At 35.8% G+C, this 26,955-nt stretch overlaps 1 protein-coding gene across 1 annotated transcript; it reads right to left on the bottom strand.

The window, feature by feature from the left end:
- LOC104488774 (DNA excision repair protein ERCC-6-like 2) lies at nucleotides 1–26,549 on the bottom strand (the record flags this gene model as incomplete). Its single annotated transcript, XM_010144993.1, has 8 exons — nucleotides 1–976; nucleotides 2,828–3,012; nucleotides 17,380–17,534; nucleotides 18,246–19,431; nucleotides 21,135–21,215; nucleotides 22,333–22,485; nucleotides 25,205–25,304; nucleotides 26,454–26,549. Coding segments are annotated over 8 exons (2,932 nt in total), but the record flags the coding sequence as incomplete, so codon positions are not given.
- Between the last annotated feature and the right edge of the window lie 406 nt (nucleotides 26,550–26,955).

Below are 26,955 nucleotides of genomic sequence, written 5' to 3'. Positions count from 1 at the left end.
TCATTTTACTACTTCACAAGATGCAGCAGTGGATGGTTCATCTGAATCACCTGGACTGTATTTTTTCCATAGAAAATTTTCATTTATTTTCCAAAAAGAACTTTCACACGGTTCTCTCTCTTCTGTCACTGGGGGATGAGGTGCTCTTTCACATAGCTTCTCTATGACTGCTATATCTGTGAGCTTTCTAAGGCTCTCCTCATTCTGCTCATTCAGCATGTCCCAGAAATCTTTTGGTCTCTCCTTTGATTTTTCTGCTTGCCCAGAAGGGAGTCCCCTTGGTGATTCCGTAGGATCGTTTCCATCATTTCTGAAGAGGTCATTGAGAATAGAGGTATCTCCAAGTAAGTCCACATAAGACTTTTTCTTACAAGTCTGAGCTTTTCTCTCTCCATTTCCTGACTGAGACAGGGATCTTTTTCTTGGCAGCTGTGTTCCTTCTGAGTCCTGCTGTCCTTCACAACTTTTTACAGGCAGCACCTCAATTATTTCTGATTTACTGCTTAATGAGCCAAATGCCATAAAATCCTTGAATGTCAGACTGTTTCTCTTTTCGACATGTTGAGTAGCCACACTGTGTGATTGTTTATATTTCGCATCCACACACACATCTTGCAAGCAGGAGTCATTGTGAAGCTGCTCTACTTCATCTTTACGGCTCTGCTGGCTCTGCATTTCTGTAGTTCTGCTCAAAAGAAGTCCTTTAGCTGATGAAGATCTAGACTTAGATCTTCCAAAATTAACACTGGATTTTCTTTTTCTGGAGTGTGTTTTACCCAATTCTTTTTCCTCATAGTCATGTGAAGCTTGTGCCAGCACTTCAGCTGGGAAGAAAGACACCATCTCTGGATGCTTGGAAATGTAGAATTCCTTCAACATCTTCTGCCTTGTTTCTGATGTAGCTTTTGCAATATGCTCTGCAAGTTTTTCCACTGATCCCATATTAAAGTGGGATACCATTTCCTCAAACTGTCTCCTGTAATTACCAAGAAGGAAAAATACATTGTTTTGACACCTTTAAGTAGAAACAAAAGCAGCTTCCAATTAATCAAATTCACCTGCTTCACATAGCCCAGAAAGTAAACACTAAAAGTAACTTCCTTATCAGGAGCATTGTTTGCTTTTACTAGCAAAGAGAAGAAAGAGTAATGACCTTCAAAGAACTGAGGTGACTTCTGAATCCCAGACTCCAGTGTGATTTCCTTAGCTTATGATCCAAAGACTTACTGAGTTTCAGTGTAGATAAGAGATCATAACAAAGGACCAAATTTCAGAAGGTATTTAGCTACCAAAAGGATGCAGATGGACAGTTGGTATAATTTTGAAAAGAAAAAAAAAAAATTAGTTGCTCAATCTCCTTTTAAAACACTTGCTAAATAAGAGCTGGATAAACCACATCCACAGAGGACAGGGACTGTCCCCTCCATCCTATCCAGTGAACAATGGAACATATGTTTCTGCCAAGAGGTCAAGCTCTAACTAAGGGAGATCAGCCTTAATGGAGTTAGCCATAGTCTGGAGTCAGGTAACCTAAGCAGAAGTCTGGAGAGGTGGGTTTATGTTCCCTTGTCAGAGAAAGAATATGAAATGTTTTGCCTTTCCTGTATCAGGGCTCCAACACACAGTGAGATTTAACTCAGTTTGGTCTCAAATACTACTTGACTGGCTAGCTCCAATTATATCCTTTGTGTGTGGTGACTGCTGACAGATCCCCACTGCACCTCAGATCTCAACACAAACCGAGTCACCTAATCATCCTCATTCACTGAACAGCATATCCAGCTGCACCACAAAGTTTAACTGAAAGACAGGTGCTAACAAATGACTTGCTTAACGTTTAAGAGTGAATGTGCTTAAGCATTTTGCTAGATATGGCTTTAGGATCTAGGAATAACATCCTTAGTTACTTCAATGCCTTTGAATATTTTACCTCAACAAATTACTGATAATTATGATTATGATTTTTAATATTTTTAGCATGAAAGGTTCTCCACTACCTGACTCTTAAATACTTATGATTTTCAGAATCTATAACAGTAACCAAGTCTGGCACCTCAGCAATAACAGTTTAGATAGCTGAGGCCAGCTGGCTAATGACAGATTCTGAACCTATGTAGGTACTACCTCTATACCAACTTTTGGATAGTACTTCCACTGTCTCAAGGCCAAATTGAAAACGTATACCAAATCCCAGGTCTGTAGGTTTGCCTAGATAGCTACAGCTTTCCCTATTTTGACATACCATCTGGCTATTGCTAGTGAACTCCTACCTATATACCAATGGAATTTAAGTATTTATATTAATAATGGTAATAGATTGGGAAAAGAGGGAAAATGAGGAGATAGAAAAGTATTATCCTCCTAAAAATGAGGTGGGATATGAAACATTAAAAGAAACGTTAACAAATAGTGAACCACATGTTAAAAAAAAAAAAAACAACAGAAAATCCAAGTTTTTAATAGACTTTCAATTAAAGTGATAAGATATGGGCAAAACCAGTAGGCAGTCAGAAGGTCATGCCATAAAATTTCTTTTTTCTATAGAGTTTTGATTTGTAGTGCTGCATGATGCACATACCATTAACACTCATTGGTGACGACATCTGCACAGCTATATAATAGCTGAATCAACACATTAAAGTGATTTTATTAACCAGTTACGATACTCTGTATAGTGTGAGTCAAAGTTTCCTATCAGTTCTGCTCTTGCCATAGAAAACAATCAGTATTCCATCAGTATGACTGAAACGAAGACAGAAGCAACTGCCTAAAGGGAGGTTCATTTCAACCTTAGAATTTTAATTCCGTCTCACCAAAGCGGTCTCACCTGCGGATTCCTTTGGGTGTCTTCCCAACCAAGAAGGTGGTTGAACCTACTTTGTGTACTTTTTTGTTTTTCTGGGTCACAGGATGCATAACATACAAGTGATGTTGATTACTGTTCACCAACATTTCTTGTCCTCCCTTAATTTTCTTCTCTGCTGTGACATCTTCTGGGTTTTCTCCATTTTTCTAGTAAAATGAGATACGGAAATTGTTAGAATAGCTGTGTCTCTGACTAATGATGAGTTCTGTGGTGCTCACTTCTGTCACTCTTAGCTAGCATTCAATGGTTTGAATGCTAAGACTGGAGCGGAGAGCTGCAATGTAGACTCACTACTTAGTCACAAACTTCCACGGACACTGAAGGCAAGTCTTGGTTCTCCGAGAGTAAGGTGCGATACTTTTCCAAACAGGTTAATTGTGAGGCTGAATTAAAGATCTCTATAATCTAATGCAAAAACAGGGGTTATACAAATACTTAAAGACCCAAATCTCAGTTACAATCTTCAAATATTACTAGAAAATAGAAAATGTCCATGTCAATAGCTTACAGCATTAATAGTCATAATAGCTTCTTGGATTAATTTATCAGGATTAATGGATTATTTGGATTCACTGCTTCACGCTTGCTAATGCACGTTACACGATTTGTGCAGTGACTATATTCAGAACTCTTAGTTACTTCAGCAACTTAATACTCGAAGAAAAACTACAAATAATCATACCAGTATTCAAAGATACCCAACTTAAAGTAAAAAATATTTGTATCAGTATCACACACACAGAGTTATTAAAAATTATAAATACTCTTTCAGAAGATATAACTATACTTACATATAAAAGAACATTAAAAAATTGCACATCACACTTTCATTATAATACTGATAAGATTAAAACACTAACAATCATATGATGCTTCTTAAATGGAGAATACTCATTTTAAAGGTAATAGTCACAAAATGTGAATGTTTCAGTTAAATTCAAGAAGACAGTGCTACAGATCAACTCATCGTGCACTGACAGTCAATGTCTTACACAAAAATACAATTCTACTTACACCTCAGTTACTGTTCAGAAATTCACAAGTTCATGTCAAAATTTCCCCTTTGCCCAAAGGCAAGGCAAAGGAAATATGAAAACAAAAGAACGTGTTTGAAGAGCAATGAAAAACAGGGAAAAAAAAGCCAACCAGAAAAGCAAAATTATAATTTTTTTTTTCTTTTTTTCCCTGAATAAGACCAGGGGAAAGAATAACTGCCCAGTTATGTCCTCAGTCCCCCTACTAACACTACTTGAGAGAAGAAAACACAAACTGTGTTCACACCTTGTCATCTGCATTCAAAATTTGGTTTTGGATCTATAATGTTTTTCCCCCAATGTCTTTCTATTTGATCCATTTCCACTTCCTTTATTTCCATGGGCTGTTCACCATATTCTTGAGCTTTAGGATCTCACATCTGTTCTCAATCCATTACTTTGGCAAGTAACCTCAAACTAGCACACAGAAAGAGATGTTAATATTAAGGGACCAACAGGCATAAATTTTCACTCTTTAACTTAAATGTACAACTTCAAAGATTAAAATTTCACTGCACTATTAAAGGTTATACTACACAAAACTGAAACCAAGGCCCCAATTAAGATAAAAGCCCCTACTCTCTCAATAATATTATGGTGATAGTAACAAAACGAAGATTGAATTAGCAGATGTTATCTACAACACAAATATTCTACAGTTATCTTGCTAATTCTGTATACATTTAAGATGTTTACAACTGTTATTTTATTTTCATTTTTAGTTTAAGATACGTGTGTGTAATATAGAACTTTACTTGGAAAACATATTTCAAAAGAAGAAAGTAATGCTAGTTTTAAAATACATTTATTTTGATGGAACTATTGCATGAAAAATATGCACAGTCTTCAGATCTCACTGTGATAAGACCGAGTGTATTTGTCACTGTCAGGAAATCAGGATTGTATAGTTTAATTCAAGCAAGTGTAACTTGCATAGAATACAAGCCTACCCATATCAATCCCTGTCTTAAAAGTATTTTAAACCCCCATAAATGAGCATCCATCTACCTCTTATTAAATAAGACCATAGTATATGAGGCAGCAATACTTTGGTTTATACATCTGTTCAAACACAGAAGATTAAAAATCTCTTTGGGAAAAAAGCCAAATGTTGTAAACACACTGAAGTCGTAAAACTGCTTGTCTTTGCAGAGAACAAGAATTAATGTAAAAAGTACTGCTAATAAACTCACAAATGGCATATTTCGATCTGTAAGTACAAAACTTTTAAGTACATTGACTCACACTGCCAAACCCAAAAGAACAACAGCAAAACACCACTACAAACATAGAGAGAATTCCTCTTCTACCTAAATTAGCTACTCAAAAGTTTTTTCCTTAAGGTAGAAAGAGAGACTATAAACAAGTTACCGCAAGAGCTGCAGGAGCTAATGCCAGTGAAAGCCAATGGCCACTGTGAGATACTTCTCAAAAACTTATCTCTGCCCCCTGGAGCAAAGCCAGTGGGTTAAATGGCACCCAGTTATGCTGAAACACAACAACTGGCTCTGTCGAACTTGTGAACCCTTTTGAAAGCTTGCCAACTTAAATCCAGCCCCCAACTCCCAAATCCAGTAATTTCTTTTTAAAAAACGATAAACATTTTGTCAGTAAAACTAAAACACTTATTTCAGTTTTTCTTAAGAAGTCTCTATGTTCGCTAAGGTCAAATCTGAAGCTGGTTACTCTAAATAATACGTGGATGAGGCTCTCAGTAGAAGTAAGCTTTGCACACATAGATTAAAATATTCCCTGTATTGTCTTACTGGCGTACTTACTAGCATTTAAAAGTGCAAACTTGAATGTTCCAGCACTGTCAACATTCCACACTATTCTGCTTTCTTTTGAATGTGACTTCATGCATTACGCTCCTTAATTCTTGGCTCTCATTGTTGATTCCCTTCTGATTGTCTTTCAAAGTTTGCTTCTAACTCATAGAAATCTATTTCACTGTGAAAGTCTCCTTTCCACAGCTTTCTATTTTCTGTTCCTCAAGCACTTTCTCTACAAAACTACCGTATGCGCGTCCCTCTTAACTTGCATCTACATGAAATCCCATGTTGACTTTACAGCACTGGTCTTGATCCCCTGAATTATCTTGTATATCATGTGCGTAAGATAATGTCACAAAGCAAGACTGAAATTAATACTGATTCGGTGAGGAACATGTGACTCTTGTTCTTACGCTACTGATGCTAGCATATTTAATCTGTTTATATTATTGAATGTCAGACCCATTATGAATTAATACATGTTATGACTGAAATAATGGAATAATAAAGGAAACAAAAATCCTTCAACACAAATATTCTGTGCATTCAGAAACGCACACTAACTTTGTTCAGCTTAAACTACGGTATAAATCAATAGGTAGGTACAAGTGTAGCTGAACTCCAGAGAACATTTTAATCATTTAAGATCTGATTACAGCATTTTGAATCATGGGAAAACTGACAAGATGATAGTGATCAGTCCCTAAACTTATCTCAGGGCTATAAAGAAACAGTGAATCAACAGAAAGAAATGAGAAATAAGAACAAGTCAATTTTTTCTGTCAAAAAAAAAAAAAATCCAACTGTTTTGCCAAATACCAAGCCTGGCTTTGCTTTACAGTTCAGCCATGTAACAACTGAATGATGATAACCAATTTAGCACAGAGAGGAGAAAAATATTCAAAAAACTCAAATGCACAATAGCAACACGAATTCTCTTTCCTGGAATTAAGATCCCATCCAGTACCTAAATAAGTAATAGCACGTTTTTCTCTAACAGTAAAATGTAAATATGATTGAAAGTTTCAGATACATGATTATAGGCATGTTATTCTGAATGACAACTAAAATCACATTATAGAAATCCAAAAGCTGAACTTTATACCATCACACACATACATTCTGTGTTAAAACATATTCTCCATGTACTGCACAGCCCATCTTCTGAGCAGCCTTCTATGATACAAAGCTAAAGAAATATTTAGTATAGCACACATTATCTGCTATATATATTGTAGAAGAAATTTTACAAAAAGATTTTCAGCAATCATGGAAGCAGTTAGTCTTTACTAAATGTTTAACAACAGTACAGACAATATGCATCTGCACTGCATATTATGAAATTTCCACAGTTAAAAGTGGAAAAATTTCAGTTAAACCTGACCACATACTTACTGGTCATTTGATAAATTAAGTGCGCCAATATTGAATAATCTATAACACCATTATACATTTCTGTATTCTTCACATTTTCTCCCTTCTCAAACCAGTACCTGGAAGGGGGAGAAGTTGAAGCAAAATAATTCTGTTGACGTCAAAGACAAAAAATTTCAATTTAGTTACTGAGTGCATCACTTCACTATTTTATTCAACTCCATGCACTTTGTCAAGAAAATCTTCACACAAAGTTCAAAAGAAATAAACTATTTTCAAAGGCATACACATAAGACAAAGGCCACAGATGCAAGCTGTTTAGTAGAAGGCAGCATTTTTTGTATTAAAAAAAATTACATGAGAAAAGGTTACAGTACAGGAAATATTCTAGTAAATGGAAAGAAATACACTTAATGACAGTACAGGAAAATGAAACTGTGAAGCGCTATTGCACACTACGGAAAATAACATGTAGAAGTCTGGCCATTTCTTCCTTGTTTTCTTACACTTGCTTTCTTATCCTATCCCCACTTCATTCACTGCACTTAGTCTGAAGAGGTTTTCCATATATTGCAACAGGAAAGAAGAAGGACTATTCCACAGTTGTGCAGAGAATAGTTTTTGAAGTATTCAGGAAACCAGGGACTCTTACCACACCTGAAAAAAACCTTCAAAAAAAGCATTTATTTTTACCTTTCATGTTCCATTTAGCCTATGGAGTTTCCACTTAAACATGTGATACCATCCTGCCAGGGGAGATCTTTTCCTCCATTCCTTATTGTTTTGTTACGTAAGTCTTCTATTCTTAAAAGCATATATCAAGTTTTGGATACCAAAAACAGATTTCCATTTCTTTGAGTTACATGCCATATGCAAGCTGCAATCAAGAGTCCACCAAAAATGGCAGCATCTGCACATTTAGAGTCCCACACCAGTTCACGCTGAAGGGTAACAACTCTTCAAAAAGAACAAAGCTTCCCTGATGCAAGCTGAGCATCAGGGAAAAATTTAAGTGCCACAATGCAGCAGTCACTTCTACTTAGAGATACTATCTTGAATTTGCAACAGCTCTTGGATCCGTCAGCTCTGTGTGACAATCTGTCTCCTGCTGTATACATAAAGAAGTTTTAAAAATTGTATACAACTACCAAAACCAATCCTGTCTATCTTTGGCGGTACAAAAATTCAGTATCTGTTCTTCCCACAACAGGTATAAGGAGGTGGCTATACACTCTGGATCAATGAATGCTAATACTTGTACGAGCATCCTCAGACATGACTGAGTTGACCACCACCTTAAGCCCATGACTTCCCTCTTTCTCTCTTAATTTAGCCCCTTTAAGCAAGGCAAAAGAGAACAATGCTCACCTTTTAAGTACAGCAAGATGAAAAGGTATGGGAGAGTAAGTGAGCAGAAGCTAGGACTAAGATGAGTAGAGGAAAAAGAGAAATAGATTCAGGGATACTTCTTTTTTAAGCTGACTCACATTTGTGGCAATTCCTCAAGCCACCAGACTTAGAGGATAATGAACTGCCTTCAAAAGGCTAATATGCAGTTGAAAACATTTGCATATTATGCCTCAGCATAGTTGTACTGTGTTTATGCATCTTCCTCTTTTACTGTCTCACTAACCAAAGTATCACCACGGTACGTATCTTGCCAGATAAGACTTCCGGTCAGCAATAACCCTCTCTGATTTCCTCACTCACAGCTGAAGCAGTGTTAACAGGCTTTTCTCTTCAGGTATGCATGAAACTACTGCTGCCAGATATCCAGGATACTTTCCATTGCACAGTTCCATTGTTTGTTTTCATTTCTAAAACAACAGGAAGAGCCTTCTCAGATCTCTAGCTGCCTTGCAGCCACCTAAATAATACAAAAATGCATGTAACACAGCAAATTTAGTAGCACCTCCTCTTAAAACACAACCAAACAAACCTTATGTCATATTCTACTTAGTATTTTCTCACTCCCCTCACAGCCTGAGAAAAGGCATACCTTTCTAGACACATTTTGAGTCGCAGTGGACTTTTGCATGATTTTTATTATTTTTGTCAGGTGATACTTCCTGCATTCCACTGAATTTACCTACCCAAATCACAGTTCTGAACCATTTCAGCTAATCTTTTGTCCCTTTATAGTTTTGCTTGGTTTTTATCCTGGGAGCTTTTCCCATAATATCTGTGAATTACCATGACCTTCCTACATGCTTTTCTTGAACATAGACTATTCCTAGATACTGTTTTTATTTTACCTATGTTTTCTCTACTTGTCAGGACATATATAAATACCCTGAAATGTTTGCTACGGAACTGTTCTTTCTTGGTCTTGTTTCCTTCTCTCTTCTAACATCCACATGTCAAACAAGAATTTTCTTCCTAAATTATTCTCCATGCCAAGGAAAACAAAGTATAAAATTGTCCACATAAAACTTTATGAAGTTTGTCTAAAAATAACATCCACATGGTCAAGAGAAAAAAAAAAATCAAATAATGAGACTGCCTCTACTTTCACCTGATTCTTAAATAAAAACAGAATTACTTTTCTACACACAGAGGACACACTACTGAACAAACTATGTCAGTTTGAAATACACCTGAATCTTACAATAATTTAGAATGATTTCTGAGGTGGACATTAATTTTCCCTCTGAATTTAGCTTTCTCAATTGAAAAGCAGTCTCTTTCAGACTGAACTGTCTACTGTTCTTTACAAAACAAGGCTGTAGAATGAGAATTACAGGTAATTGTATAGCTCATGGTCAGTACCTCAATTGTCTTGGAAAATTAAGGTAAATTACCTTGAAATCTTAGAATACCCTAGGACAATCACATTCATACTCAAACTTTCTGAACTAAATGAAGCTTCTCAGGACATTGGCTATGACTACAAAGGTATCTTATATTTGATAGTATCACAGCAGACCAATAGCTGAAATACTTTTCAAGCTACGAAAACAGACTCATTCTGGGTCCAAATTACTCCTCCAAAATACTCTGCCAACACCAAGAGACCAGCTATACCTGCTGATAAAAGCAAAGAAATTTTGTGAGAGTAATAGGTAGTTATTTTCCCCTGGTTGTCATATCTAGCTTTCTGCTCGTATTAACTGAGGCCAAGGACATTCCATGAACTAATATTTTGCTTGGTACTGGAGAACTGACTAAGTCAATTGAGGACGCATTGTGTTCTCTCTATTTCAGATTTACTTCTGAGTATTTCTCTCCACTCAGATAACAGAGGAAGAATTTCTCATTGAGAGTAGTTTTATTTAATTTGTTGACTATTTAACAAAAAGAATTCCTATAAGCCATCATCACTTTCTTGCAACAAAAACCAGATCATAAATCAATACAGTTATTAGTTCCGTTGAGAATGAGAGATAATCAGTCTGTCTCAAAATTCAAAGCTAAGGTAATTGCTTATTCTAGCAGATGACTGTGGAGTTTCGCCTATCTTCTTTTGCCCTCTCACCCCTCCATCAAATAGTAGCAAAATCAAAAGCCATGCACATACACTGTTAAAGAAAATGCAACTACATGCTTCACAGAATGCCACATATCAACTCACTTCGCTTAAAAAAAAAAAAAAAGCAAGTGAAAGCTGTACTGAAATGGTTAACTCTATTGTAAACTGAAACAGTAAACTCAATAAAGCAGCATTACAGGCCAATTATTTGGGAACAATTATTTTAAAGCTGAATGGCATTCCTCATCCTGGAAGAGCAAGGATAATGGGAATGTTATCTCCCAAAAGCATTCTCTTTGTAAACAACTATCGAAACTTGCTGAATCTGAAAGCTGTGCAAACACACTGCGATCAGTGTTACTATAACCGATAGAAAGTTTTTGTTTAAATAATCTACAACATGTCAATGTAATACAAATAAGAGAGAATTCCTAATGACACAACTTCTGTATTTGCAGTATTCTCAACAGCACTTAAATCTGCATTGGAGGTACAAAGGCCACGATTCTTCCTAGGCTGACAGCATGCTTAGTTCTCTCATTTACACTACATTGCAATAACATAAAGAGGGTTTTACCATTAATCCAGGTTTTACTACAAAGCATCCCGTTATTTCTCTGTCAAACACTGGCAAGAGTGCCAAATGTCTGTCATCCAATTCAGAGGATTAAGTCTTCTTTTATAGTGAGATTCTTGTGCGAATTTATAAAAATACAGATATAGTTTCTTAGAGCTGGTCACAGTCTATATTTTGGCCTGAATTCATGCCGCAGGGGTTGAATATGACAGCTGGCAGGAAGCTGAGGGAAGAATACATCCTCCCCCTTTTCAGTCACCACATTTCTGTTGCCATAGTGATTAATCCTCAATTGAATGGCTGTCTTTGTACATGTCTATTCAGCAAAACTTTAAGTAAACTTAGGTTGAAAACATGCAGTTGACTGAAAAGAAGAAAAAAGAGCCTCCACATATTCAACAGGTACAGTACAAGTTCTTGTGACTAATAGTTCTCCCCATATTAAAAAGTGCAAATTAGCTCCAGTGTGGGACATCATCAGTTTTTCAAATTATTTAGTATGTCCTGTTCCCATTTTTTGCCCTTTTTGTAAAGCCTCCAATCCTTCTTCAAAGTCTTCCCCATGCTCCAACCTGCCCCACCCCCAAGTCCTATTGAAGAAATACTACACAAATTAAGCTTTATAGGAACCAGAGAAAGCCTCTTCCAGACTTCTGTACTTGGGTAAATCGTTTCGCATAGGCTGTTTTTGCCAATTAACACAGAAATTAATTAGGAAATTAATTAAGGAATGCAGTCATTTAAGTCAGAATAGACTAGAAACATTAGAAGAAGATATTTAATCTTGCCTCTGGGAGGCTTCTATTTCTTATGGTAGCTAAGAAAAAGCTTCACAAGTAACAGTGCAAGTTATCGAAAACCTGAAAACCAGCCAGGTTGCTGTGGAATCTGGAACCCACTAGAAAAAAAAAAGGATTAAAAAAAAAAAAAATCTCTAAAAATACTGAGTAGATGATTAATGTCTTAGAAAATATGAACATGTTCATATTTTCCCCAAAATTAATAATGTCAGAATAATTTTGAGCAAAATATCAGATGACTTGAGCAGTTCTGTTGTTTTTTGTTTTGGTTTTTTTTTTAATTTTTTGAAAGGCTGAAATAACTGTACATCTGCTCTGAAAATTATGGTCTGGCTTTGTAAGTCCACCATGTCCAGACTACAGGTTCATTTCACATGTTTTCTTTTAGAAGCTTTTATTTTCAATATCCTTCTTTCTTTAGTTACACAAGATAGTTCTTTGCTTTGTTTTTTGCTTCTTAACAGCTAGTGATGGGGTAATTGAGACAATAACCTTCCTCTTACTTCATGAATAAATGATGAATTTTTAACCAAGTCTATGTGCACACAAATGTAAACAGAAGACTAAAGTTTAAACTAAAATGCAGAACATAGATTACTCAGTGTCATTAAACCAGGGTAAAACCAACAGAATAATGCAGAAAAAAATGAGTTATTTATTCCAGTAGATTCTGTGGCCACACGCATAAGGAAGCAACAAAGGCCAGCTCTCAGTAATTTTTATTGGAGTGGGTTATCTGCCACGCTAATTGACATGCATTTTCCACTCTCTGATGTTTAGAATACTGAGAGCCTGGTGTGATTCTCCCTGCACCACAGATCTGCCCATTTACAATTATGACTTGACACAAAAGATTACAAACAGCCAGAGATCTCCGATCGCAAAGAGAGACGCTTGACTGCTTTATGAGATGCCTAAGTTCCAGAATGTACAATACATTTTTAGAACTACAGAGGAAGTTGAGATGTGTTATTAACTTACAATACCGTATAATCTGTATCTCCAAAATTTCTTCAGGATCAGCTGCCTCCTACACTTCTGCATGGAACAAAAACCCCTGGATTTGTTTTGACTACTGAGGTGCTTAAACACTTCTAATTATTGACAATTCAGTGCCTTCCACATAAGCAGCACAATCAGAAACATGAACTGTATATTTTATACATATCTATATACATAAATATGCCACATCTATTAAGAACCTCCCTGATTATACTTGCAAAATAAAATACAAGCAGTTCTCCACTGCTGTTGATTACTATGAAAGCTCCCTCTGTAACAGGACAACAGTACCTCTCTTCACTGAAAATGCTACTTCAACTCTCCTAACAGCTACACAGAATCTGCTTCTGCTTCTATGCAATACCATGGACTTCTGCAATAAAGAGAATATATTCCCCCCAAATTTATTCTTTCTTTAGGATTACACAATAAAAAACTCAAACCTTGCACATCTGTTAACTTCTAATATTATCATACAAACTATCTTCAAATAATTATCTTTAACTCAGATGCTGGACAGAATTTATTTTGATGACTGATATTCAACCAAACTATGGCTTATTCTCTTGCTTGTAAAAATAATATATTAATAACTACAATTAATAACTTTATACTGGTACTTTCATTGCTTTTTGATTTATCTCACCTTTCATAGTTGGTAAGTTAGAGAGCTCTCATGGTGTTCTATTTTTATTTCTTGATGGCAGACTTCATATTCTGGTTGCTCTTACCAATTGTATTTCCAACAGTCACGTAAAATTTATGGAAATACACACTAAACAAGCATTCTGTACTATAAACATGAACATTCTAGCTAAACTAGACAGTTTGCCCAATTCCTTTTAATCCCCCGCCCCCGCCCCAAAATAGAGGGTATGACTGTGCTCCCTACCAACTCTGGAGAAGGAGACTCTGCAGCAGTCTTGAAGTCAAGTACCAGGACTGTTACGGAACCTGAAGCACAAAGCAAGCAAGAATAGAAGAAATAGTAGCAAGAACAGAAGAAATAGTAGCAAGAACTATTTCTCATTAAAATAATCATGACTTTGTTCCTTTCAGCCTTTAAAGGTACAGAACAATAGCAGGTTAAAATAATACGTTCTATTACTTCAGAAAAAAGATAGCTGTGGTATATGAATACTAGTAAAGGTAACACTAAGGACACAATGACTAATTACTGCCTAAAAAATGTACTTGACTGAAATCCACAGTGTAAAAGGGTAAGAGAAATCTGACTGCGAATTACATTAGTGCCAGCTATCCACATGTAAAACAGGCCTTCTGCAGTCAAATTAAGGAAAGAAACTATGACCAAGATGGAACACCTAGTCTTAACCCAAAGTTCAAATCTTACACTTTTTATAACCAATTTAAATCCAAGCTTACTTATTCATTAATTACTTAAGCAAGGTGCTCTACATACCTTCAAAGTTCTTGTTTTGAGGAAGAAAACTCCCTGCTCTCCAACCCTTCTACCTTGACTGTCAAATATCTTCTTCCCATGCAACCTCTCTCACTTTGAAGGAGAGTCCTCAGAGGTTTTGCAGTCTGCTCCAGTTTTAAGCAATTACTACAACTCAAGTGACTACATCAGTATCCATCCTTCAGCAATAAAGGCAGGACTAATAAACCTAATTTATACTCCTTTTAGCTACTGCAGCTAGAAAACCAGAAGATGACCTTTTTTATATTACTTTCCAGCTACTTATTTTTGCTGTTACTCATATTCACCTAATTTCTATAAATTAGCTACTGAAACTAAAGACTTTAACCTAGGTTGTAAAAGTTCATGGGAATTTACTGAAGCCAAAATGTGATTAGGTGACTACTGAATAACAAGAAATCAACAAAATGTCAGTGCTCTTACAGGAGATTGTCTTGATTACTTTTGCTTACTATTTATTACGTTTTTCTTATTGCCTATTATAACATTGTTTATTATGCCTGTCACTGTAGATTCGTAAGTAAGAAGTAACTTCACTCAGTCTTCAACCAAGATTTGTAGGAAAAGCTGTATTTCCCAACTTACAACTCATCCACTTCAATGGAATACTTGTTAATTTTTAAGTATCCTTCCATCCCTTTCCCAGAGATACTAGTGTTTTCTGGAAAAATGTATTTAAAGATTATTCATAAACGCATCATTGTAGACAGATTGCAAAGCAAAACTGCAAAGCAGTTGGCACAGGTAAACTGAACAGCACAAAGAAGGTTTTACTTTTGTCCTGAAGAGATTTATCTATAAAATGAAAGGAAGAGATCCTTTTTTGATCACTCCTACTTAGAAATAAGACAATTTGATTAAGTGTGCTTAAAAAGGGACATAAATGTTATCAGGATCATGAAGAGCCTTCATGATCCTATCAAATAAGGCCTCTACATAAATACCCTGTAAAAACTGCTTCTAATTAAGAATGCAATCACCGATACCCAGAGTGAACAGAAACAGCTACATAACAGCTCCTGAGAAACACTGTTAGTGCAATGATGCTAGAAAGACACATCCGTGAAAATTTTCAGGTGATAAAAAATTTGTTTTTCTTTCAATAACTATCAGATTACAATTAACATTCACGGATTTAACTTCATAGTTTTATTTACCTAAATTAGTGACTGAAGTTTAAAGTGTTCAGTTGTATTTTTAGTATTACATGTAATGCTACTATAATTTGTCCAAAACCCATTTTTATTTAATTTCACTTAAAGTTAGCATTCTCTTTATGATAAAACAATCAGTTGCTTTGATAGCGAATGTCCTAACCTAAACTGATGGCAAATAAGTGAAAAATGACCAGCAAAGACAGAAAAGTCAGAAAAAAGACAGAAAAGTCAGAAAAGCAACCATGATCATGTTTTTCACAGAACACCTTCTAAAATAAAAATAAAAGCATGAAGAAATTAAAATAGTAGCAGTAACATTCTAAGCAGATCATATTTCAAAGTTGTCTATGAAGATCTGGCGGCCCTTTTTTTTTTAAACAGGACACAAAAATTTCAAAGCTCTGCATTTAAGAAGAGGCAGTCATCTAGGAATTATTTCTAGCTTAGTGCCTCTACTTAAAAGAAAGAACAGGAAGTGAAGGAAGAGACAGCCTTTTTCATAATTATTGATGTTTTTCTTCCTACTTATGTCTCCAAGAGAATTCATACTACTGTTGTGTCTGAGTGAAAATAGGTACCTTAGAAAAACTGACTGACAAGTTAATCAAGAGAAGCTCATTTATAGTACTTGCAGTCACACAAACTCTAAATAATGAGATGTAAAAGTTACATGAACAATACAAATGAACTCCCGCAAACTAGTTTTGAACCTACGTGGATAAACAGTACTCAAAGCACTCCCTTCAAAGTTTTCTTTCATTTATATTTAGCTTTAATAATGCTGTCAGCCACTGCTATTAAGTAACTTTCTGCAGTATTCTTGAGCATTTTTGACCAACTTTTCTGTTAATAAGGGACATTCTAATGCAAATGTGTTAGAACTGAAAAGGCCTCACTTTTACTGGTTGGCCTGGTTTGATCTTCCCAGAGTAAAAATTCTTTGGCATCCCTGCTAATGGCTTAATTAAATACAGTACATCAGCAACACTGGAAGAAACTCTTCTAGCCACTGCAGATGTTCAATAATCCAGAACAACTCAGTCTTACATCTACAATTTCTATAGCGATTGCTAACGTGTTTAAAAAGACTAAACTGCACATCCACCATTTACTTATTCTACGCTTCTGGTTTATCTTAAGAATGAGTCTAAGAAACTGCAAATGTTTATTACAAGGCAAACAACAAAGTGTGCAGATAATCAGAGTAGATTAAAACTACTATGTAATAAGAACAAAAATCTGAAAGCTGTATCTGAATTTATTCCAGATTTATATGTGTTTCAAATGTAGCTAAACAAGATGCATGATGAACAAGATACCTGTTGTTGCAAATGAGCACTCCCACTAAACTCTAGTTTTATGTTTCAGACATTAAGGATAGACAATTTAACTCATTATAGCAACGGCCTGTGTCCACCCGCCCACCCTCCCCCAAAAAAAAAAATCTGCGAAGTGATTTATGTTTGACTTTCTATGCTACAGATATTTCAGCATGTACTGCAGCAAGGGGGCTTTTGTTAACTGGATCCAGGACAAAGTGAAGTTTTTGCAAGCCTCAAATCAGAAAAACATGCCACAGAATTTGACTTCAAACATCCAATCTTTAATCTTACCATTTCTCTCACAGAAAAAGTCCCACAGAGGGTGCTGTGCTGCTTGATTCCCAACTCTTTCAGAGCTGGCCCATGTAAAAACCACCCCAAAAAAACAAAACACAAAAGTAATTTATTAGACCTCCATTTGTGCCGCTTCCAGCTCCCATCCTCAGTGGCTTTGATCATTCATGGTGGCCATTAACAGAAAAACAAGTTTGTTAGAACTTCTTAAGATGAAAAATGAGGATAAAAAAAGTAAAACCAACATTTCCCAAACATTTCTCTTTACCTTGGCAGTACAGACTGCTACATTAGCAGGGAGCTGGGAAAACTGCTTCAACTCAAATACGTCTCGCACTGCCCACCGGCTCAAGTGATTCTCAGCTTTGCTGGATCCAACCACATTCTGATTTGAATGAATATATGCCACTTCCTGAACGCCATCTGATATATTAGGAGAAAGATACAATCAAAGATATTGGTTATTCCAAAACCCTGAAGATACACACAAAAAATATGATATTGTAATTTAAAAAGAAGTTTCATGTGGAAGTTGTAAAATTTGTTACACATTTCACTCAGCAGCAAGTTCCTCAGCTCTATGAAATTATCATCAATTAGACTTATTCAGATTTACCTAAACAGTTTAGTACTGCCTCCATTTCAGTGTGGTTTCTTTTCAGATGGACAAGGAAGTTTCAAAGCATCTATGAATTAATGGCTGAAAGATTAATGTTTAAAACTAAGCCTCAAACAGAATCAGATCTTCTACACAGTATTTCAAACTCCCAGATAATTTTTCTTTTTCCTGTATGTAAAACCCTACAGGCCTATCAAGACTTTTGAAGTTTTACAGTTCAAATATTTAATTTGTGAATTCTTAGCAAATCTTCAATCTTCGCATCTTTCAACAGACAGTAAGTATTTAACGAAATAATACAAAGCAGCCCATCACCCAAGAAGACAGAAGAGCAGTTAATAGTTAGAAAGAGAGAGATAGAAAAACGTTACTAAATAATTCAGCAGAGTGTTTATTAATATCTTGTAATAAAAACACATATAGCAGGAAGAACTTGCAATTTGCCAAGAGTGATAAATGAAACACGTTACTGTTTTAGCTGATATAAAAATCAAAGAAATTAAATGACTAGTTACCTAAATATTTGTCCATTGATTCCACTTCTTGCTCTTTATGTTCACGTGCAGTTTTACTTGCAGAAGTTCTACACACAGCGTAACTCCTAGACTTAATTTGTGAAACAGAAGCATCTTTAATAGGATGAAACATTTGAGACCCAAACTGAACCTTGACTCTCTGGCTTTTACACTTAGAGCTTTCCTTTCTGGCATAAATTTTCTCAACTGGTAAGTTATCTTCAGAGGATGAAAATTCATCTATATTCTGAGAATCACTTTCCTTTTCTTTTCTGTCAGGCTTCTTTGCGTGCAGCAGGGATCTGGAGACATTACCTAGTCCATTGTTACGGGCACGTCCTTCTTTCCATTTTGGAATGTTGAAAGTTAACTTTCTTGACTCAGAACTATGGGAAATTTCTATATCATCAGACTCATCACTTATGTCGCTTGTTCCTTTTGAATCTATTGCATTGTTCTTGCTGTCTTCAAAAGTCGTGACTTTGCTGAAATTTGACTCAGTTCTATGAAATCCAAAGTGCTTACTTTCTCTAAACAGAAAACTACCTTTTTCTTGTGCTAACTCTTCACAATTTTCAGGTGTTGACCTGTGTGTTTCAACTTTTTTAGTAAGCATTGGTTGCTGGCATGCTGGCACTTGGGTCGGAAAGATGATATCATCATCCTCTTCTTCAGAGCTGCTTTCAGTTTCCATGACTGTATCACTTTGCTTTGAAACACCTGGATCCTCGCTTTCTCTGTCACCTTCCTCCTCAGAGCCTGATAAAACAAGCCAGTCCGTACTACGCATCTCTTGTGTAGTTCCATCTGGAGACTGAGCAGCTTTCCCATGCTCCAAAACAGGCAGACGACTTCTACATTTCTGAATATCACTGTGCTTGCTATTTACATTTGTTTTTACATTTTGATCATCAGAACTTGAATGATGAGAGTTATAACTATTACCCCCTTTTTTGGTAGTCTCAATTTCTCTCTGCAACAACTTAGAGAATCCACACTGCATTAAGGAAAGCTGTCCCTTTGTTAAATTATTTGCATTGCAAGGCTTCCTTCTGTCACATTTTTTCACCGAGGTTTCCAGAATATCATCATCACTAAAGTCATCACAAAAATCCGCTACTTCTCTCTCTAATTGTGCCTGAATGCTTCGGGAGTCTCTGTCTTCTTTAGAATCTGGTTGTTCACACTAAGAAAAAAAAAAATTATAGCAAAGGTGTTTAAAACATAAATTGTATACGGCACACACCTGACTCCAGAGTGTGAAAAAACCAGATTTTCACTATACTACTGAATCAAAAAAATATTAAAAAAAAAATATTACCATAAGCAAATACAAAACAATTCATGAAGAGAAATTACATAAAAGTCTTTGCCAGATGAAATTTTTAGCAGAACCACAATGGAAATAATAATAAATAAATATTTGAGACAATTTACACCGCACACTGCAAAAACAACATATGTCTTCACAATTTTTCTAGTTTATACTAATCTAGTTGCAACCTTTCACCTTCAAAGGTAGTTTGCAAAGCACTTCACGATTCAAACCTTAATACTGTAATAACAGTCAGAAAAATAGAAATAATCTCACAGCAGTGGTCAACCTCCTTGTATATAATGCAGCTTAAATGAGCTATGAGTACACATCATTCCGCTCTAAAACTAGTTGAGTTCCACTGTAATCAAACAAAAATTACCCCCAGGCAACCTTAAAACATTTTGAGCATACGAAGTCCAGAATATGGCTCCAAAACTGTATACTACTGAGACAAGAATTATGCGAATATGTAACTGGAAAGAAGGAACAGTAAATACTAAACTTTTGTATATGAAGAAAAGTTTTAAAATTAATATATTAATCCTGATATCACCCTGCTTATCAAAAAGCATTTAACATAAACTAAAAAAGTTATTGTTTGTCACCAAGTCTAATGCAACATCACGACCACACTAATTATTAGTAATGTGAAGTTATGACCAATGTGATGGCATACTGATTTAAATTAATACTGACATTTACCCACAGAAATTGCTAAAAAAAAATGTAAGACAGTGGCCAATTTTTAGTACCATTCATTGTGACCTAATCTAACAGTATTTTGATGCTAAGCAGCCATATTGTAGACCTAGATGTTCATTTCCCACACGGTGTTCAGTCAAAAGGATTGATAAAAATGCTCCCATTAAACCCAACTTTTTCAGGAAAAAAAAAAAAATTTGTTCCAGAAGGAAATCATTAGATATATTATTGGGGGGGGAAGCCTGTATTGAACAGACCACTGATATGAAGGGGATCACTGTCTGATTACATCAACTAAATAGCCTATGTCTTCCAGAGGTCCACAAAACTTAAAGCAAACTTTCAATTCTCCAAACCAATTGTACTCCCTTCCCCAATTTCCTAACCAAATCTTCTAAACAACAGTAGGTGTCACATTCTCCACCGGCTTCTTGATCAGAAAGCTGTCAGATCATATCGCATGGTTGTCACTCTTAAGATGCTAGAGAGCAATGCTCTGTAACAATATTGCTCTCTAATAACAGCATGTTAGTAATACCTTCATTCACACTGAGCATCTTCAAGTGCTGTAAAGCTCAGAGAACACCATATTATTAGATGTTCAGAATATTCCATTTTAAATATAAGAAAACAGACAGCATTTTTAAATACAGGAAAATTTTAAAATATAGGAAAATAAATTCCTATTTTAAATATAGGAAAACAGACATTACCTAATGCTTTACTGCATGTAAAACGATGGGCAAGCAGACAATAAAAGATGGCAAGTCCAATCCAGGGTAAAAGTATTAGCAGACTAACAACATACTGCCACTGTAGTATCGGGAACTAGGAGGACTGGCGTGTTTTGGTCCACAAAGACACCTCACCTTTTCTGAGCTGCATGGAGGAGTCTCTTCCTTTAGCCATGTAGTTGCTGTCATGACTCCTGCTTCTACTCGCCCTTCTCTCTAGAATGATCGAGAATGTATGTAAGAAAAATTCTATCTGTTCAAGTTCACAAAGGAAAGCCCAGGAAAAAAAATAGGGTGGGTTTTTTTTTAATTTCTCTAGAGGTGTAAGTACTAGAAGTACAAAGTTCAGACTAAGACTTACATTGTGGCCATACAGTTACTGCTCTGTGACCTACTGTAACTTGCAGGAAAAGTAACGTACTCCACCATCTGGGAGGCTCTTACGCATACTCTGTTTCAATAATTTGACATGTTTTCCCAAAGCAGAATACCTGCTACAATGTTCATATTATACACCATGTTTTCATTCAATTTAGAGAAGTTTTGAGCTTAATACCCCCAAAGCGTGTGGTCTCACGCCACACTACTCTTTTGGCTATGCTACTTTTATACTGCTGTATCACATTCCCCAGCTTCCTCCTAGCATAAGCACAGGAACAAAATAAAGGGAAGGATGGAAAAAAACCTAGAATAAAGCTGCAACAAATTCCAAGATGCATGGCAGTTGCAGCAAACATGCTGGTTAGAAGAAGATACACCACCAAACACACTTAAAATCAGTTTGCACTATATGCTGTGGAATTTGACCAACAGTCTTTTTAGAGTGACTAAGAAATTAATCTTAAAACATGAAACTTCAGTTATTTCCTTCCACACTGTAACATTTTTAAATACAGTAATATAAAACATATTTTATTCCACAGTTTTTGACACCTCAAAACGTACTATATTGCCATCATAAAAAATATTTTTATGACCAGAATTCTGTCTTAAAACGTCACTCTGAGCTTTTGATGAATAAAAGGTATCTGTGCACAATGTGTGAAGGTAACACATTTTTATTACGGAAAGAAATATATTAGCAAATGTTTTGAAGCTATAATCTTAACTTTTTCAGTTTGTTTGATTTAAGGAAATTTTTCTGGTCTTTATTAGATAATTAGCATGGCTATCTCAATTAAGGCACTGCACAGACAGCTCTGTTTAAGTTTCACTTAAACTCTGTTTAAGTTTTTTTATAAAGTGTTTCCACTCAGAATGATAACAAAATACCTCATGAGGAAAGCAAATACGTCAAACTAATGCCCAAAAGTAAAAGAATAGGACTTCACACCTCCAGGATTTCTTTGGTAAGACAGGACCCGCGAGTCCTGAGTTTGAAAAGGTTATGGATCCCAAAAAGCTCTCCTTGATGTTCCTTTGATCCTTGCACTGCCTCAAAATAGCGCTTGGCATTTTCACTTCCAACCACGGCGCAGTGAAGTTGCTAAAACAGAACAACACAAGAGATTTCAGAAGCATTTGTTCCAACATCATGTCAGAACTTCCCGGCATCCACATTATATATTCAGCTGGAACAAGCAGAAATTCCTAAGGGAGGATATTTTGTTTTAATTTCCCCAGCAGATGCTGGTATAACAGACTGTGGTACCTCCTTGGTTAGTTACTGAGTTAAAACAATAGAAGTATTTCAAGTCTTTTACTTCATTGTTGTCTAATATCAGACACATACTATATATACTACTGACACTCCTGTATCTTGGCTGGTCATCTCTCCTCAATACTAAATTTTTATTATTTTTGCACAGTCCTTTGCATTGTATGCTTACTTGGTAAGGACTAAAAAATGCCACAAGATTACTCCTACTTATCTCTGAGTATTTTAATTATCATGCACTCTTGCTAAGACAATATTCCAGGTGAAAAGGGAAGACAAGAAAATAGTTTGTCAAGCAGAATTAAAATTGTTTTTGAAGTCAGGCAGGTTTAGCTACCTTCCAATGACTGCAAATTTTCAATACTTACATAATCGGTCTATTTAAGTAGAAGAATGCCAAAACCATGGTTTTACGGATACCAGACCTATCATATTTTCTTTATCTCTCTCTAAGCAGTTGGTAGTTCTTCAGTTCTACTCACTTCTAATTCTGGCGCTGAACAGGCATTTTCCTAGACAGCACATTTACTGAATTATGTAGGCCAGTAACTGTAGAGACAAATTCTAGTTTAACTTCAGCTAAGCACAGTTTACATCTCTCTTGAATTATGCACAGTATTTATGCAAAGTATACTTCAGGATGTATATATGATTTATTTGTGTTTCTATTCTATAAGATTTCAATTTTATTTATATCAGATTCTCCAGTTATGACTAGGTCAGACAACTAAACATCACTAACAAAAAAAATTCAGTAATTTTAAAATCAAATAGATCTCTCAGTAAGCATATACTACAAATGTGATAAAGCATTTTCAAGTAAATTCATTTCGTGAAATAGATGGATGACAACATTCGGCTCTCTGAGAGCACATTCATAAAGTTCACCAAAAGCTACATCCATTCACGGTTTCTGAATTTTCAACACCATAAAAATGCATTTTCTTCACAACTTTCTGAAAATTTCCTAACTGTGCTCAAGTGTCAGTAACAGGAATGCAATCCAAGTGTAGACCAAAAAAAAAAAAAAAAAAAATCCCATATTTACAATTACTCAGTTCATTGCTTCTTAATCAGCTTGAAAAAAACAAGTCGACTTGAAAAAAAAAAAACCCACAAGAGCCTTTCAAGAAGTTTTATATGTGCCTTTTGGAAACTTGAGCAGACAATATCCAGGTCTTCTTTATCTACAAGATCACCAACTCCGAAGACCTCTTTGAGGCATGACTCCCCTCCTTCAGGATTTTAGTGAATATAGCTGATCATAGTCTGCTATTGCTTATTTTGCTAGCCTTTCTGAGACCTCTCCTGCTGATACTTCTGTTGAAATGAATTCTTAAAAGTACTCCAATCAAGAGTAACTTGGGAACAGGATGCTTTCTAAGCTTTTCAGTGAACGTGGATATAAAGAATAAATCAAGTACGGGTTTTGCAATGAAGATTCCTTTGAACCTCACTAAAGGAATGCCCAGAGAGCAGTACAATTCTTGTTTCTGATGTGTTCAGAAACTAAATTACTAGCTGTTATGTTTTTAGACTACTGCCCCTCAAAAAAAGTTTTTGGATTTACCATGTTTTGTATTTAATTTGCCTGCTTAGTATATGATTTCAAGTATTAACACAATGTCATCTTCACTCTGAGCTTCTGATACAGAGTCTCTGAAAATTGCCCAATTACCTGTAAGCACTTCAGCCCATCACCTACTTTTATTAATTTTTTCTTAACGAGTTTCCTGTTTTTTATTTAGCTGATGTCAAAATTAAACAGGACTCTAATGGCCTTTTGGCTTCCACAAAACATGGAACTTAAGTGAGATAAAGTCACTGTTACGCTTCTGAAAGGAACATTTTAAAGCAGGCCATACACATCTGTGAGAACGGCTGTGGGTGTTCTGACTATCTCCTCTATGAAATCAGATGATCTTAGAACCTTATCCTTATTTGTTACTTAGACCTGAGGAGGATGATGACAATCTGTATACTGCTGCATTTCCCACTCATTCAGCCTCCAACCTCCTCCTTGTAAAGAACCCAGCTACAAGACGGTGCTTGTTACTGAAGACTCATTACCAAATATTTCCTGTTTGTGGCAAGAAATTCAAATTATTAGGTTAGTTCATCAGATTTCATAATACACATTTCTTTCATATACAGTAGCATTTGCCCACTGAGGCACCTACTTTGTCTGCCTGCAGATGCCTGAATAAAACTCCCGCAGATACTAACTACAAATCCCACAGATATATTTTACAAGTCTTTAAATAAAACAGTTCTCTTCTCTGTATAATCTCATCAACGTATATTGCATAACTGAACGGATGAAAGTTACAGAAAAACTTGAATACAAATGTAATTCTATTTTGTTCTCTCACAACTGATAAATTATGTATCTCTGTGTAATAAGTTAACACCACATATCATAAAACCAAAGTAAACTACAATTTTGCTATAGGGTAGCTTAGCTTTCAGTCATAGAAACCATTAAAAAGAGCTCCCAATTTAATCCAAATTTAAGTAGTTAATTAATTAAATAGTAAAATAACTTTACCTGTTTATAAACTTGTCGCAAATACATCATCTCCTCCACAGTTCCCAAGGATATCAGTCTAAATACTTTAACAGCTTTGTATTGGCCAATCCTATAAGCTCTGCAAGGACAGTGGCATATTAAAAACCATTTTTTTATCATAAAAATGTAAGAGAGCACTCTTAGGGGTAGTACAATGACTAACTAAATAAAAGCATTCCAATACATCAGGACTAATACACTCAAATAATTTATGAGCTGGTTGAGTTTTTTACTTTTCCAAGTTTTCCTCAATATTTCATTCCCTTTTCCTTTATCCTTAGTCTTCCATGTTTCTTCCCAGACCTATCCAGCTGAAAAAGCTTTCTCCTCAATTTGTATTCCAAGGCCTGTCTCCTACCTCTCTTGAAAACACACCTTCCCGTGTGCTCTCTCAGTTTTCATTTTTTCCCTCTCCGTCCTCACCTTGTCTTGCACAAGATATTCTCCTCTATTGGCATTATGTAAGAGTTAGATCATGGATTACTTGGAGCAGTCTGTGCTTTCTTAACTTTAGCTATTTCAAAGTCTGTCCTGAACTCCGGGGGAAACAGCCTATGGTCAAAGACACTTGACAGAAAAATCCATATTCCTGGAAACACTCTAATGGCATAATATCAGAGATGGAAGTGAGTGCTGAAAAGACACCAATCTCCACAAGGGTGAAGCAGAAAGGAACATAAATGTTTTTCTTTCAGGATTCTGGAAATCAAAACATCACTTGAACTAGGGTCAACTAAAACCTGTCCTGACAAACATAGGAAAAATGCCATCCAGCTACACACACAGCTATTCTAGAGATCACAAAAAGCAACTGTGGATAACCATAGGGTTTGGGTTTTTTGGTTTGGTTTTTTTTTTTGGGGGGGGGGGGGGGGGGGGTGTGCATGAAGATGACATTTTGAAGCCAGTTAAGGGCTGATTTTTCAGCAGTTTAACAGAGTTTGTTAAGCACAGGTGTTTCTGTAATTGTGATAAATTTTTTTTTTTTGAGCCCACCATAACAATACCATGAAACTAAAATTGAAAATAAGTGGTAATACTCAGGGCTAAAAATAAGAACATCAACACTGAAAAATAATTTAGCTGGACTTTTCTTACTATCTTGCAGACAAGACAAACTACGTAAAAAATTTCTTCCCTAAGGAATATTTTAGTTGGACACTCAGATTACAGAATCAAAGCAAAGAGGAGTACAACATGTATCAAGATCTGTATTTTGAGAGTATACCTGTCAATAGCTTGAAGATCATTTGCTGGGTTCCATGTAGGATCAAACAGTATAACAACATTGGCACCAACAAAATTAAGACCCAGTCCACCAGCCCTAAAAACATAAAAATTAAAAAAATTGAATTATTTCTTGGGAAGAAAACCAGGGTTTTTTTCTCAGTGTATGAGGTCTATGTTGGCACACCCTCCCTCAACATCAAAAAAAAAAGGCACAGGAGAGATACGGAAAATAGTAGGGTACAGCCTTGTGTTATTGTTGTGTTAATAACCACCAAGTATTCAAATAACCACTGTTGTAAAATGCAGTCTTCTGACCTAAGTGTCAAGAAAATTACAAACTGTAGGACTAGCTGAGTTATAACCAACTGCTATCATCTTACTATAGCAAAAGTCCTGACTGAAGCTTCATATCCACCGAGCCCTGCACAGGCCAGCTCCTCCAACAATCATACTGAAATTCATAACCACTTTTATGCCAATTAACACAACAGAAGTAGGAA

Source organism: Buceros rhinoceros, unplaced genomic scaffold, assembly GCF_000710305.1.
Source record: "Buceros rhinoceros silvestris isolate BGI_N320 unplaced genomic scaffold, ASM71030v1 scaffold12841, whole genome shotgun sequence".
NCBI lineage: Eukaryota > Metazoa > Chordata > Aves > Bucerotiformes > Bucerotidae > Buceros > Buceros rhinoceros.
Note: the sequence above shows the minus strand (reverse complement) of the source record. Positions and strands in the feature narration are given on the sequence as shown.